General features: G+C 45.9%; 2 protein-coding genes across 4 annotated transcripts in view; one reads left to right on the top strand and one right to left on the bottom strand.

Moving 5' to 3' along the window:
• Positions 1-1169: 1169 nt before the first annotated feature.
• On the bottom strand, positions 1170-1720 carry LOC134299029 (uncharacterized; the record flags this gene model as incomplete). The annotated part of the gene is made up of 1 exon (XM_062980836.1): positions 1170-1720. A coding segment is annotated over exon 1 (450 nt), but the record flags the coding sequence as incomplete, so codon positions are not given.
• Positions 1721-12453: 10733 nt separating this feature from the next.
• Positions 12454-16645, top strand: part of ctnnal1 (catenin alpha like 1) — a 68698-nt gene continuing 64506 nt past the window's right edge. For 2 of the 3 annotated variants that reach the window (XM_062980833.1, XM_062980832.1), the window contains exon 1: positions 12454-12742. In XM_062980833.1, coding sequence (XP_062836903.1) covers positions 12554-12742 — 189 coding nt within the window. In that variant the 5' untranslated portion in view covers positions 12454-12553. The remainder of the gene's footprint in view (positions 12743-16645) is intronic. The other variant, XM_062980831.1, reaches the window with a different exon arrangement.

Raw genomic sequence — 16645 nt, 5'->3', positions numbered from 1 at the left:
GACAGCGGTAACAGGGAAGCCCAATTGTCCTGCTGGTAGTTCACATAACAGCGAAGGTATTGTTCCAGAGTGGCATTGGTGCGCTCAGTTTGCCCATCCATTTGGGGATGGTGAGCCGAAGATAAACGAGAGTCTATGCCCAATAGTTTTTGTAGTGCCTTCCAGAAACGAGAGGTGAATTGGGACCCACGGTCTGTGACCAAACTCTTGGGCAATCCATGCAATCTGAAAACATGTTGAAGGAATAAATCTGCAGTCTCTTTGGCCGTGGGAAGGCCATCGCAGGGAATGAAATGGGCTAACTTGGTAAAAAGGTCCACCACCACTAGGATTGTGGTGAATCCACAAGAAGGTGGTAGATCAGTGATAAAATCCGCAGAGATTATTTCCCATGGGCGAGATGGGGTAGGGAGGGGATGCAGAAGCCCTGAGGGCTTTTCCCTTCTTGTCTTGGAGCGCTGGCATACTGGGCAGGTGTTGACATATTTTTCCACATCCTTGCGGATCTTGGGCCACCAGAAATCTCTTAGGATCAAATGCATGGTTTTAAATAGTCCGTAGTGCCCTGGTGGCTTGCAGTCATGACACAGACGAAGTGCTTTTTCCCTGCCCGGTCCTGGAGGAATGTAGACATGATTTCTATAGCAAAGTAGCCCATCCTTAAGCGAAAAGGGGAAATGTAGTCCTTGGCGAAGTTGGTCCTGTGCCCAGGCATCTGCTTGCTGACTAGCCCTGATTTCCTGAGCACAAAGGGGCCCTGGAGTAGAGGGAGTTGATTCAATGGGAGTGGATTTGGTGTTTCCCACTGTGAGCGTGGCAAAGTTCTCGGGCTGTAGCAGCTGGGACTCAAAGGTCTCTTTGCGCCCTGCAGCATATTCCGGTTTCCGTGACAGAGCATCTGCTTGCTTGGTCTGGGCTGGGGTTATATAATGGATTTGGAAGTTAAAACGTTCAAAGAATAAAGCCCAGCGTTGTTGCCTCTGATTTAGCTTGCGGGCAGTTCTTAGATGCTCTAGGTTCCGATGATCAGTATGGACTTCAATGGGAAATTTGGCCCCTTCTAACCAATGTCTCCAAGTTTCAAAGGCTGCCTTTATGGCCAAAAGTTTTTTTTCCCAAATAGTGTAATTCCTCTCTGGTGTGGTCAATTGACGGGAATAGAAGGCACAAGGGTGAAGATGATCTCCCACTGGTTGTAGGAGTACAGCCCCAATCGCCACATCGGAGGCGTCCGCCTGCACGACAAAAGGGGTTTCAGGATCTGGGTGCTGAAGGATTGGCTGGGACGTGAATAATTTCTTTAGTTGCTGGAACCCTTTCTCTGCTTGATCTGTCCAGCGGAAGGGCTGTTTCCCACGGATGCAGCTGGTGATTGGATCAGACCAGCGGGCAAAGTCTGGAATGAACTTGCGGTAGTAGTTCGCGAACCCCAAGAAACGTTGCACCTCTTTCTTGTTGGTTGGCGCCCGCCATTCCAATACTGCTGCAACCTTTGCCGGGTCCATGGTGAGCCCTAGTGGCGAGACACGATATCCCAGGAAATCTACCTCTTGTAGATCAAAAGCGCATTTTTCCAACTTGGCATAAAGTCCATGGTCCCGCAATCGTTGTAACACCATTCTGACGTGGTTCTCATGTTCTGATTGTGATCTAGAAAACACCAAAAAATCGTCCAGGTAGATAATCAAGAACCGGTCTAGATAATCCTGAAAGATATCGTTGACAAAATGCTGGAACGTTGCGGGAGCTCTACATAAACCGAAATTCATGACCAGGGTTTCGAATAAACCGAATTTAGTCTGGAAGGCAGTCTTCCACTCGTCCCCTTCCCTGATGCGAACTAGATTATAAGCTCCTCGTAGATCCAGTTTGGTGTAAACCTTAGCCCCTCGAAGCCGGTCTAAGAGGTCCGAGATCAAAGGCAGGGGATACCGGTTTCACTTAGTGATATTGTTCAATGCTCTATAGTCCACCACCAAGCGTAGGTCCCCTGACTTCTTTTTTATAAATATCACCGGGGAAGCGGCTGGGGATTGAGAGGGTCTGATAAACCCCTTGCGGAGGTTTGTCTCTAAGAACTCCCTGAGAGCTTCTTGCTCTGGTTCAGTCAGGGAGTAGAGGTGTCCTCGCGGGATCGGGGCCCCCTCCACCAAGTCAATGGCACAGTCATAAGGTCTATGTGGGGGTAGTCTCTCGGCTTCTTTTTCATTGAATACATCCGAATATTCTGAGTACTTCTTGGGCAAGGTGATGATGGGTTCAGCGTCTGTGGCATGGCAGACCTTGGCTACAAGGCAATGGTTTTGGCAATATTTTGAAGCAAACTGCAGTTCTCTGTTGGACCAGGAGATGTTTGGGTCGTGGAGTGTCAGCCATGGAATTTCCAAAATCACAGGGAAGTGGGGAACCTCGGTAACAAAGAAGGAAATCTCTTCCATGTGTTCCCTTATCCACATTCTGGTGGGCTCCGACCACTGGCTTACTGGACCTGTCTTGAGGGGGCGGCCATCGATGGCTTGCACCACACGGGCGTTCTTGAAGTCGTGATATTGTAATCCCAGAGAGTCGGCATACTCTCTATCAATGAAGTTGTTTGTGGCTCCTGAGTCTATCATGGCATGGACCATGACGGGTCCTTTTTTCACTGACCACAAGGTGACCACTAGAAGAAATAGGACCCCGGTTGGCGGCTCTTGAGTGGGGTTTTTGACCGGGTTGGCGAGCCTCTCTACGCCCGGTCGCTGGCTTCCCCCGCCGGCTGTGTGCCAGCCGCCTCAGACGTCTTCGTCTCCGTGGAGGACGCCGCCGCCAGACGAGCGGCGGGCTTCCCTTTGGCTGGACACTCTCTGGCAAAGTGGCCCCCGTTTCCGCAGTACCAACAGAGATTTAGGCGTTGGCGGTGGGCCTTCTCGGCGGCATCTAATCTGGGACGCACATTGCCCAACTGCATCAGCACCTCCTCGCTTCCTCTGGGGTATGGGGCTGGTGGCGGGGGTCTCCACACTGGACGCGGCTGGACGCCGGTGGGAGCGGGAGGTCTCGCTCCGGTCCTACCGCTCTGGCCTCGGATCCATTGTCTTCTGTTGGCAATCATGACTTCAGCTCGTAAACATTGATCAATGAGTGTTTCAAGAGAGTGTGGAGGATCCACCTTGGAGATTTCTTCCAGCATCTCGATATTGAGACCCTCCCGAAATTGTCCTCTGAGGGCTATATCGTTCCATCCGGTGTTATGGGCCAGCACTCGGAACTCGGCTATGTACTGGGACATGGGTCTGTCCCCTTGGGAGAGGCGCCGGAGTTTGTGGCCGGTGCCTCCAAATTGTCCTCAATCCCCCAAGTCGCCTTAATGTGATCTAAGAATTGTTGCGCTGATCTTAGATGTGGGGAGTCTTGGTCGAACAGTGCCGTCGCCCAGTTGGCCGCTGGCCCGTCTAGGAGACTGTAGATCCACGCCACCTTGATGTCTTCTTGGGGAAACTCGGCATTATGGGCCTCTAGATAAGCCTGGCATTGGCGACGGAAAACATGAACCTTAGAAGCTTCTCCAATAAACTTGGTTGGCAACGCCAGGGCCGGGAGACGGATTCCGCGTTTCTTCAATCCCCTTATTTCTCCCTCCTGTGCATTGAGCTTATCACGGATGCGGTCCACTTCATCCTTGTCGATGGTGTAGCTGAGTGGTTGGGCCCCCGGTCCGGCTCCGGTAGACATTCTGGCCTAGGTTAATTGGTGCTTAGGGGGGCGGAGTCAAACTGTCACGACCCAGGCTGCAGAGCACCAATAACCATACACAGAGTCCAGAATCTAACTAATATCTTTATTATGGAAATATATAAGGTTAATAAAAGCAAGTGTAGGAAATAGTTCAGGAGTAGACCTTTCAGGGAAGGTCAAACTTAGTCCAAAGAAACAATGTCCAATATGAAATATTAAGGTCCAAAGTTGTAATCCAATAACCGAAACACTCACTTCGCCAAGCGAAGTGAGGGGAGATGACAAGGTCCTTTAGTCCATGAAACTTGAGCAAGGCTAGGTAATAACTTGATACTTGGAACACAAGGCTTGAACAAGGCAACAAGAAACGAGGAGCAAAACCAAGATCCGTGGAATTTACTTGGCAAGGTCCGGGAAGCAAGGCAAGATCCATGGAAGTAAACAAGGCTGGGAACGAAGGCTTGGAAAAAGGAACAAGGCTGGGAAACAGGAACGAGGCTTGGAAACGGAGTAGCTGTCCACACACGCTACTCCAGTAGCTGACGAATTGACTCCGCAAGATTCCAAAAGGGGCAAGGAACCTAAATAGGGCCTCGTTTCCCACCAGAGAACACTTCTCTGGGGAAACCAGAAACGAAAGTCAATCTCTGTGTCCAGATGTATGACTTCCTAAACTTTCTCATGGGAGCAGGCTTAATCATCAGAATGCTTTGCTGCGATTCTCAGGCTTCGGCGATTAGCCTGCTGAACTCCTTTTTGTTGTAGATAATAATTACGGCGAGAAAATGGGGGAGATTTTGACTCAGGGCTTGTTTGGCAGATTTCTGGAATACAAACCTCCTGCAGGTGCAAGGGCTCTAATTCAGGCTGGGAAAGTTCCCTTTCTGGCTGAAATGGTGGAAAACCCAAGTTTTCCTCTTCATCTGTCACAACAGCACTAGGAACGGGACTACATGGCCCATGAGTCATCACAATTTTATACAGCTGTGTGAAAGGGGCCTCAGACAGGTGATCAGAAGCCATCAAGTGGAGAGTATAGATGCGTAAACTAGCTTCAGTAACAAGACTTCATATTCCTGGTGCTGAAAGCACTCATCTTCTCTCCAATTGTTTCCATTCTTCAAAATATATCAAGGACTGTGTAACTTCAGACATCTCAACTCATCTTCTGTCTAGCAGCACTTCCAGACAAAGGACTTCCATATTATCAGTATTTATATTACAAAGGCTCTTCTCCCCTATGACAGCCAAGAACTATAAGCTTTCTAAACCACTTCTCTTCAGTACACAAAGGGCAAACAACAACACTGTTCCATATGAATATAAGGACTTGAAAAATAAGGAGCAAACAGATATGCATTTATGGCCCACATTTGATAATTTTAGTTGATGGTTTTTTCCACTCATTCCCAGATACAGGATTTAGGCTGGAAGGGTTTACTTTAATACTAAATACTAAAAAATTAGGGAAGCAATGTGCTATAGTTGGAACAGGGGCCAACTGAACAAACCATAGGACAGCTTGCATTCTGGGGACTTGGGGGTAAATTGTCTCCTCCCTCTTGTTGCTCTATTACATTGTTATGCTGGCTGGAAGGATCAGGACCACAGTGTTAAGGTTGTTAAAGACAGGAAAGGGAAACTGCTCTCCAGCTAGCCCAATTCTGTTGGAGGTTTCCTATTCAGCCAGGGAAATTTTTTCTATCTTTATTGCCAATCGCGGAGAATTTAGAGCTTTGCGAAGCTTTGCAGTAATATGTGCTCTGGTTTGTAGTTCTGGAAGTTTTTGTATGGCACAGAAATTCTGGTTTGTGGATTGGCAAGGTTTTGTATGAAACATCAGCTCAGGTTTGCTAAATGGAAAGATTCTATATGACACATGACCCTTAATTTACAGATTTGTAAGGTTTTGCATGACTTATAGCCATCCAGTTGGAAAAAAAATTGTAAAATATAGCCTGACCCATTTTATTTCAGCCTTGCCTTATGCCCTTCACCCCACTGACTGTGGAATGCAGCCACTCCCTATTGAAATTGTTTCCAAATTGGAATCTAACTCTGGGCTAAAAGGTGTTTCCCCCTCATTTCCCCAGGTCAAACAGATGCCTTTTCTGTTATCAGCCTAACCCAAAGTTTAGTGCTGCTCCAGAGCTTTTCCTGTGAGGCATGTTAACTGATTTTTACCCCACACTGAGTACATCCAAACTGCAAACCTTTATCTTCAGGGTGAGAATAATCCTATCTAACACAGGCTGAATACCTACCTATTCCTTGATCTGCCTTCCAGCTGACCAAGAGTACCTCTTTCTTGTCTAGATTAAGGGCCCTTCCACACAGCCATATAATCCAGAATATCAAGATAGTAAAACATCTGGGCATCCCCTGGGCAACATTTTTGCCAATTCTCTCTCACCAAAAGTGACTTGCAGTTTCTCAAGTTACTCCTGACATTAAAAAAGGCAGAATAACCCACAATATCTGCTTTGAACTGGAATATCTGAGTCCACACTGCCATACAGCTCAGTTCAAAGCAGATAATGTGGGATTTTATTTAGCTGTGTGGAAGGGGCATTAGTCCACACTGTCGTATATTTCAGTTCAAAGCAGATAATGTGGGATTTTATTCAGTTTTGTGGAAGGGGGCCTAAGTTTCAATTTGTCCTTATTCAGTCTATTATTGATCAGAGACACTGGTTAAAGATGAAGACAGCATCCTGGGATTTAGGTGGAAACAGGGCCAGCCCTAGGTAATTTTCAAGGGTAAGCGAACAGAATTTTGGCGCTGCCCCCCCCCCCCCCAACCAATTACTGAAAAATAAAAGCGTTGGATAAGCAAAAATGTTGGATAATAAGGAGGGGTTAAGGAAACACCTATTAAACATCAAATTACATTATGATTTTACACCAAAACATCATGTTTCACAACAAATCGACAGAAAAAGCAGTTCAATACATGGTAATGTTATGTAGGAATTACTATATTTACGAATTTAGCACCAAATATTGCAATGTATTGAAAACATTGACCACAAAAACATTGGCGATTATTATTAACTAATTGACTGCAAATAAAGATAGAATTGCATAAAATAAACTTGCAGTAAGAACATTGTCGGAAGTTAAATCCATAAAAACTTCAGTCCTTGCTGCCTAAAGAAATAACTGTGGATCCGGTGGAAGGCCGACTGCATGGGATAATCCAGAACATTGGATAAGTGAAGGTTGGATAAGCGAGACTCTACTGTACTAACTCTGCTTAGCTTCCAAAATCAGATGGGAGTTTGTACTTTTAGGGTACTTAGGTCCTAAGATGTATATATCACCTTCAGTTACCAAGAGTAAAATAAATACAAATTAAAACTTTAGAAAACAAGAGTCAATACAAAGAAACACTACTGGTGGGGGGGGGGGAATTAAAATTTTGAGAAGGCAGTGTATTTGTTGGATTTCTGTAGTTCTTTCTTTCTCCCACCCTGGACCTTCCGCAGATATATAAACCCCATTTGGCTAGTTTCCAACCTCTGAGGATTGCGTGCCCCCTCCCAGCGGGGAGGGAGGAAAAACAAAAAAAGAAGCTGCTCATTAGCCTTAGGGCACTTGGAGGCACCTCAACTGCACCCCCAAGAGGATGGCGCCTTCAACAACCGCGTAGTTTGCCTACTGGTTGAACCACCCCTGGGTGGAAAAGAGTAGTAGAGCTGGGTGCCATCTGCATATAGATGGCACTGTACCCCAAAACTCTTTATGACCTCTCCCATTGGTTTCATGTGTATGTCAAACAGCATGAGGGGCTGGAAAGACTCCTGTGGGACCCCACAGGCCAATGGCAGGCCTGCAGACGGGGCGGGTTTAAGGGTCCAAACCACCACCACCCCAATGTTTTAGGTTAAAATAAAACCCGGTTTACATATGAATTTTAACTGGTTAAACAATTCATGAGTAAACCAGGTTTTTTAAATTAAAAAACCTGAAACATAGGGGAATTGAACCCTTAACCCCCCCCCCCCCCGGCCAGCTACAGGCCCAGCCAATGGACAGGGTTTAAACAGGACCCCCCCCCTCGCATCACCTTCTGGGTTTGACTCTCCAGAAAGAAATGGAACCATTATAAAACATTGCCTCCAAGTCCCAAAAAGAAACTATGGCCAATGTTATCAAAAGCTGCTGAGAGGTCCAGCAAAACAACAGGGGCGCACTCCTTCTGTCCAGTTCTCTGCAACATGGGACAAAGGCAATCAAAGCTGTCTTTGTCCCATGACTTGAAACAAGATTGAAATTGATCGAGATAATCTGTTTCATCCAGAAATTCCTGGAGTTGGGGAATTCCATTCCAACACCTCGCACAAAAGTGGAAAGTTGGTATAGGGAACATTTATCTCCAGTTTTAAATAAACTGTACTGGCTGCCAGTCCATGTCATAACTTTGGTTTGAATCTCTAAGATTTTGTTAGAGAACCATAACAGTTATCATTACATGAGGCTGTGGGAACACATTTTTATTTGTAGCATTCTCTCTTTGGACCGTGCTCCTTGCATTGAGGCTAATTTTGGTGAGTAAAGGGAGGATTGTTTTAATGTTTTATATCAGCTTGAGTCTTGCAAGTTGAAAAGCAAAACAGAAGATATATTAAATAAATGGTGCCTTGTTCTTCTGTAAATTTACCCAAGTTAATAATGGAATGTACATCTAATAAGCAAACAAATAAGAAAAGTGCTCAACCTGTTGTGTGGATTGATTAAATTCAAGCAGAATTGTTGGGTACAATGCAATTGTTTTAGGCCCCTTCCACACAGCAGAATAAAATCTCACATTATCTGCTTTGATTTGGAATATATGGCAGTGTGGACTCAGATAACCCAGGTCAAAGAAGATATTGTGAGATTTTCTGCCTTGATATTCTGGGTTATATGACTGTGTGGAAGGGCCCAAAGTCTCCCTAATGAAAACACGCACACTTTGTTTTTTTAAATTATGGCAGGATTAATCATTGCAATGAAATTCCCACAGTATATAGCAGATGGAGAAGAGCCTTCAGCCCAGTGTAATTATGGTGTTAATGCCATGGCAGTTTTCCTTGGTATGAAAATAGGAGCATTACAAGTACACATGTGTCCCTATTTTAATCACCAGAATGTCAGAGGATAGGCATTACCCACAGAATTGAACAAATTGACACCCTATGGACTGTAGCCATTATCTTTTTTCAAAGAGTATCACAACATGCTAGTTTCACCTTCACCTCTCTATTTGCAGCAAAATATAGACATCTGGCACTCCTTATAGAAGAGCTTTACTTTGCTTCATTTGTGACATTTACAACGTCCTCTAACACCAAGGATCTTCTGTTTCATAGGATGCTTGGTGTATGCAGGGTTTTGCAATGGAAAAACTCCTACATGTTCCCTGTAGTCATTATGAGTTCTATGAGCAACATTGGTTCGCATGTACTTTCACATAACTTAATTTTTTTTTCTTTAAATTTCTCACAAAATTGGGTTGCTGTGTTTTCTGGGCTGTATGGTCATGTTACTGAAATATTCTCTCCTGACATTTCACCCACATCTATGGCAGGCATCCTCAGAGGTTGTGAGGCCAGTTGGAAATTAGGCAAGTAGCTTTTATATATCTGTGGAATGCCCAGGGTGGGAGAAAGAACTCTTGTCTGTTTGAAGCAAGTGTGAATGTTGCATTTGGCCACCTTGAATAGCATTGAATATCCTTGCAGCTTCAAAGCGTGGCAGCTTCCTGCCTGGGGGAATACCTTGTTGGGATGTGCTAACTGCCTCTGATTGTTTCATGTCTGGAATTCTCCTGTTTCCTGAGTGTTATTCTTTATTTTAAAAGGTAAAGGTTTTCCCGGGCGGCGTTGTTCGTAGACACCTCCAAGGTCATGTGGCCGACATGACTGCATGAAGCACGGTTACCTTCCCTGCCGGAGCGGTAACTATTGATCTACTCACATTTGCATGTTTTCGAACTGCTAGGTTGGCAGGAGCTGGAGCTAACAGTGGGCACTCAAGCCACTCCCGGGATTTGAACCTGGGATCTTTCGGTCTGCAAGTTCAGCAGCTCAGTGCTTTAACGCACTTCGCCACCGGGGCTCCCTTTATTTACTGTCCTGATTTTAGAGGTTTTGTTAAAATAGTGGTAGCCAGATTTTGTTCCTTAATTCGTGTTTGGGCAATTCTGTGTTTGGGTGATTGCTGGAGTTTTTATGTAGGTATCTAATTTATCCATGCGTGTAGGTCTTAAATGTTTATATCAGCCATTTTGGGAGTCTTGCTTCGTTTGGTGGTCCCTGTGTAGACTTATCTGCAGCTGCATGGTATACAGTAGACTTCTACAGCTGTGGACAAGTCTATATAGCAGGCTTGGGCAAACTTCAGCCCTCCAGGTGTTTTGGACCATTCCTAACAGCTTGCCGGCAGCATTGCAGCCTGCCAGCAGCATTGCCCAAACAGGTCAGCAGTTTAGCTGGTGCCACAACGGCTCATACACAGCTGAATAAAAGCCCACATTATCTGCTTTGAAGGAGCTCCTGGTGGCGCAATGGATTAAAGCCTTGTGTTGGCAGGACTGCTCACTTGAAGGTTTGGTTGCTGACCTAAAGGTTGCCGGTTCAAATCCAACCCGGGGAGAGTGCAGATGAGTTATTTATTTATTTTATTTATTTACAGCATTTATATTCCGCCCTTCTCACCCCGAAGGGGACTCAGGGCGGATCACATTGCACACATAAAGGCAAACATTCAATGCCATAACATAGAACAGAGACAGACGCAGGCACGAGCTGGCCTCAAATTCATGACCTCTTGATCATAGTGATTTGTTGCAGCTGGCTGCTAACCAGCCTGCGCCACAGTTCCCTCTGTCAGTGCCAGCTCCTTGCCGGGACATGAGAGAAGCCTCCCACAAGGATGGTAAAACATCAAAAATATTCAAGCGTCCCCTGGGCAATGTCTAGTTCTCTGACACCAGAAATGACTGGCAGTTTCTCAAGTTGCTCCTGATATGAAAAAAAATCTTCTTTGACGTGGATGATATGGCAGTGTGGACTCAGGGCCCTGCCACAAAGCCACAGAACCCAGAATATTAAGGCAGAATAAAACACAGTATCTGTTTTGAAGGAACCCCCGTGGCGCAGTGGGCCAGACCCCTGAGTAGCTGAACTTGCTGACCAAAAGGTCGGCAGTTTGAATCCAGGGAGTGGGATGAGCTCCCGCTGTTAACCCCAGCTTCTGCCAACCTAGCAGCTTGAAAACACGCCAGTGTGAGTGGATCAATAGGTACTGCTCCGATGGAAAGGTAAGGGCGCTCCATGCAGTCATGCTGGACACATGACTTTGGAGGTGTCTACGGACAATCTGTATAAAGACCAAGTAGCCACAGTAAGAACAGACCACAGAACAACAGACTGGTTCAAGATTGGGAAAGGAGTGCGGCAGGGCTGTATACTATCGCCCTACCTATTCAACTTGTACGCAGAACACATCATGCGATGTGCGGGGCTTGACGAATCCAAGGCTGGAGTTAAAATTTCTGGAAGAAACATTAACAACTTTAGGTATGCAGATGATACCACTCTGATGGCTGAAAGTGAGGAAGAGCTGAGGAGCCTTATCACCAAGGTGAAAGAAGAAAGTGCAAAAGCCGGGCTGCAGTTAAACATCAAGAAAACCAAGATCATGGCAACCAGACGGATTGACAACTGGCAAATAGAGGGAGAAAACGTGGAGGCAGTGACAGACTTTATATTTCTAGGTGCAAAGATCACTGCAAATGCAGACTGCAGCCAGGAAATCAGAAGACGTCTACTTCTTGGGAGGAGAGCAATGGCCAACCTCGATAAAATACTGAAAAGCAGAGACATCACACTGGCAACGAAGGTCTGCATAGTGAAAACAATGGTATTCCCCATAGTAACCTATGGCTGCAAGAGCTGGACCATAAGGAAGGCTGAGCGAAGGAAGATAGACGCTTTTGAACTTTGGTGCTGGAGGAAAATCCTGAGAGTGCCTTGGACCGCAAGAAGATCCAACCAGTCCATCCTCCAGGAAATAATGCCCGACCGCTCACTTGGAGGCAAAGTTGAAGTATTTTAGCCACATAATGAGAAGACAGGAAAGCTTGGAAAAGATCATGATGCTGGGGAAAATGGAAGGAAAAAGGAAGAGAGGCCGACCAAGGGCGAGATGGATGGATGGTATCCTTGAAGCGACTGGCTCGACCTTGAAGGAACTGGGGGTGGCGACGGCCGACAGGGAGCTCTGGCGTGGACTGGTCCATGAGGTCACGAAGAGTCGGAAACGACTGAACGAGTGAGACGACGACGACGGACAACGCTGGCTTAGAAATGGAGATGAGCACCAACCCCCTGAGTCGGACTGACTAGACTTAACGTCAGGGGAAAACCTTTATCTTTTTACCTATCTGCTTTGAACTGGGTTATCTGAGTCCACACTGCCAGGTAATCCAGTTCAGTGTGGATTTTATACAGCTGTGTGGAAAGGGCCTCCGATAATAACAGTTCCAGATGGATTCGGGCACTGGGCCCTATGCCATGGTAGATGGGGCCTGAGGATGATCAGAACCTGAGAGAGCTCATTAACCCAAAAGGTGGGGGAATAAGGCATGGCATTTTCCCGCCTGAGGGGCGGCGCGACCCTATTGGCTGGAGGGGAGGGGGCGACGTCCGAAGGCGGGAAAACGGAGAGGGAGGGGAGGGGAGGGAGGAGAAAGGGGCGGAGCCTCAATGGGGAGCCCCGGCTTCTCTGCCGCCGTCTCTCCATTCCTCTCCTTTCCTCAAGAAGGAGCGAGCGGTGCGGCTCCGGAGCAATGGCCGCGTTCCTCGGCGGAGGAGGAGGAGAGAGAGGGGGAGGAGGAGGGAGCCTCGGCGGCGGCGGCGGGCTTTGTCCGTGGCCTCGCTCCCCTCCGGGCTCGGCTCTGGGCTGGGAGCCGCTGCTGCCGGGGCTGCAGATCCGCTCGCGCTCGGTGGAGCAGACGCTGGTGCCGCTGGTGGCGCAGGTATTGCCCGCTCCGTTCCCCTTTCAGTTGGAAGCGCCTTCAAACCGGGAAGGACTCTTTTTTTGAAGGGCAGCCATCCATCCCGGCCTTTGTTTTTTGGCTTGGCTTTTTTGGGCGCCCTTTTCTTTATCTCGGTCCCGCATAACTTTCCCTTTTTAAAGAGCCTGTGACCAACTTCCGGAAGGTTGGAGCTCCGCGAAAAGTTTGGCGCTTCGGGCGAAAAAAGTTTTTATTGTTGTTATTGTTAGGCTGGCTGCTTTTTGTGGCTTGGTGAATATTGCATGAGCCTTACCTGGAGCCGAGGTAGGATTCCAGCGCCCTCTTTGGACACCGAAGGAGGCTAGAAATAGTCCCTTGGGCTTTGTTGGGGGTTTGCCAGCATCCTTCCTCCTCAGGCTGGGTCTACGCTGCCTTCTAGCCCAGGATCTGGAGCCTCCGATGGCGCAATGGGTTAAAGCCTTGTGACTTGAAGGTTGGGTTGCTGACCTGAAAGCTGCCAGGTTCGAATCCCACCCGGGGAGAGTGCGGATGAGCTCCAGCTCCATGCGGGGACATGAGAGAAGCCTTCCACAAAGATGGTAAAAACATCAAAAAACATCCGGGCACCCCCTGGGTAACGTCCTTGCAGACGGCCAATTCTCTCACTCCAGAAGCGACTCAAGTTGCTCCTGACACGGAAAAAAAAAGCCCAGGATCTGACTCCAGGTTATCTGCTTAGCCCAGTGTAGACCCAGAACCCTTCCACACAACCATATAACCCAGAATATCGAGGCGGAAAATCCCACATTTTCTGCTTTGAACTGGAATATATGGCAGTGTGGACTCAGGGCCCTTCCACACAGTCATATAACCCAGAATATCAAGGCAGAAAATCCCACAATATCTACTTTGAACTGGGTTATCTGAGTCCACACTGTCATATATTCCAGTTCAAAGCAGAAAATTTGGCATTTTTTTCAACTGTGTGGAAGGGGCCACAGATATCCCAATTCAAAACAGATACAGTAGAGTCTCACTTATCCAAGGTTCTGGATTATCCAAGACATTTCTGTAGTCAATGTTTTCAATATATCGTGATATTTTGGCACTAAATTTGTAAATACAGTAATTACAACGTAACATTACTGTGTATTGAACTACTTTTTCTGTCAAATTTGTTGTATAACATGATGTTTTGGTGCATAATTTGTAAAATTCTAATCTAATTTGATGTTTAATAGGCTTTGCCTTAATCCCTCCTTATTATCCAAGATATTCGCTTATCCAAGCATCTGCCGGCCCATTTATTTATTTATTTACAGTATTTATATTCCACCCTTCTCACCCCAAGGGGACGCAGGGCGGATCACATTACACATATAAGACAAACATTCAATACCTTAACATAGAAAAAAGACAAATGCAGGCTCTGAGCTGGCCTCAAACTCATGACCTCTTGGTCAGAGTGATGTGTTGCAGCTGGCTGCTCACCAGCCTGCGCCACAGCCCGGCCTAGCTTGGATAAGTGAGACTCTACTGTATTGTGGTATTTTCTGCCTTGATATTCAGGGTGATATGGCTGTGTGGAAGGGCCCTCATGCAATCCAGTTCAAAGCAGATAATTTGGGATCAGATCCCAGGATATAGGACAGTGTAGAAGGGGACTCAGGGTGGATCTACATGCCCTATATCTCAGGATCTAATCCCAAATTATCTTTATCCCAGATTAACTGCAAATGTAGACTCAGGGCCCTTCCAAACAGCCATATAACCCAGGATGTCAAGGCAGAAAATCCCACAGTATCTGCTTTGAACTGGGTTATCTGAGGCCCCTTCCACACAGTTGAATAAAATCCTACATTTTCTGCTTTGAATTGGGATATATGACAGCGTGGACTCAAATAACCCAGTTCAAAGCAGATATTATGGGATATTCTGGGTTATATAAATAAATTTATATTTCTTTATTATAAATAATAAATAAATATATGGCTGTGTGGAAGGACCCTGAGTCCACACTGCCATATATTCCTGTTCAAAGTAGATTCCCCCAAAGGCTCAAAAGGGGATTATTTCAGAGTAAAAAGAGGTTTCTGTTGTTATAGGTTGAGACTCCTTCTATGGCCCCTTCCACACAGCTGATTAAATCCCACATTATCTGCTTTGAAGTGGGATATATGGCAGTTTGGACTCAGATAACCCAGTTCAAAGCAGATATTGTGGGATTTTCTGCCTTGGGATTCTGGGTTATATGACTTTATGGAAGGGACCTACACTGCAGAAATCCCACAATATCTGTTTTGAACTGGGTTATCTGAGGCCATACTCAGATAATGTGGGATTTTCTGCCTTGATATTCTGGGATATAGGGCTGTGTAGAAGGGCCCTGCGTCTCCATTATCTGAAATCTATCGGTTGTTGAGATAGGGACTCTTTTGCTTTCTCATGGGTCATGCCCAACATTATCTACAATTTGGGCTATAAAATTACCTTCAGGCTGCAAGGCATGCATGAAACAAACAAATACTGTATTTAGGCTTGTATCCCATCACCAGAATATTTTATTCTAAAATCCCAAGCAATTTGGACCCCAAACATTTGGATAAGGGACATAAGAAAGAAAATCGTCTCAACCACCCATAGATTTCAGATAATGGAGACTCAGGCTCCTTCTACACTGCCATAAAATCCAGAATGTCAAGGTAGATAATATATACGTATTGAACTGGATTATATGAGTCTATACTGCCATATAATCCAGTTCAAAACAGATAATCTGGATTTTACATGGCAGTGTGGAAGGGGCCTCAGCCTGCATTATCACACCTTGTCCTCTCTGCCTGCACTCCTTTCCTCTTCTACCATTGAAACCTTTGTAGAAACAAATGAATTTTGCATTGAAACTTGGGCCCCATCCCCAAGATATCTCATTATATTGTGCAAGTATACTCTAATCTCTCAACATCTGAAATGTGTATAAAGTGTGTATTTCATGTGTAGTGTTGGGTCCCATCTCCGAGATAGTTCATTAAGTATATGCAAGTATAGGCAGTCCCCGAGTTACAAATGACTCATAGTTAAGAATAAGGGTGGGGGTGGGGTGGTGAGGTGTGAGACAGTAGGAAGTGGAAGAAATCTACTCCTGAAAGAGTTATTATAGGGGAAAAGTGTCTCCGCTGACACTTTGTCATCAATCCTTGTTTCCACAAGGAAAGTACAATGAAATCAGAACAGGGGCACAGACAGCAAAACAAACACTGCCTTTCCCTATGCAATCCAAAACTAAGATATTTATATTTTTGGGTGGAGTTGCACTTTAAAAATGTCCCTGTTCCAACTTACATATAAATTCAACTTAAGAACAAACCTATGTTGGGGACTACCTGTATATGCAAGCATTCTGGTATCTGATATACAGAAAACTTCTGGTCCCAATCCTTTTTGGATAAAGGAGACTTAACTTGTTTGAGGAGTAAAACAATCACCCCCTCATCCCTCCCCCCTCCCCTAAAATGTGTATATCTTGCAAAACAGAATGATTTTCAATAAATGTGGATTAAATATGGAATCTGAACACATCAGCATGATGCAAATTGATGTAAATAGGAAGCTGCTCAAGAACATCAGCAAAAGTGCCTCTCATTTGAGTGGGTGGGAACGAAGTCCCATTCATCCTAGTGGATAGTTCTGGTGTGAAGGATCAGCCCTTGGAGCCTCTCCTGCCTGCTCTTGGTCCCTATTCAGCCAGATCACTTCAGACACCTAAGAGGCTTGTTAAAATCTCAGTATGAATGTCCTTGAATGTTCAGCCTGTGGGTGTACAGTGAATTTCAAATATCTCACGCAGTGCCCAGAAAGTGGCCATTTTTTAACTAATACGTTTTTGGGTTTGACATCATAGCAGCTGGAAAACATAATGTTTGA

Source organism: Anolis carolinensis, chromosome 4 (assembly GCF_035594765.1).
Source record: "Anolis carolinensis isolate JA03-04 chromosome 4, rAnoCar3.1.pri, whole genome shotgun sequence".
In the NCBI taxonomy this organism is placed as follows: Eukaryota; Metazoa; Chordata; class Lepidosauria; order Squamata; family Dactyloidae; genus Anolis; species Anolis carolinensis.
This window is presented reverse-complemented; position numbering and strand designations above follow the sequence as displayed.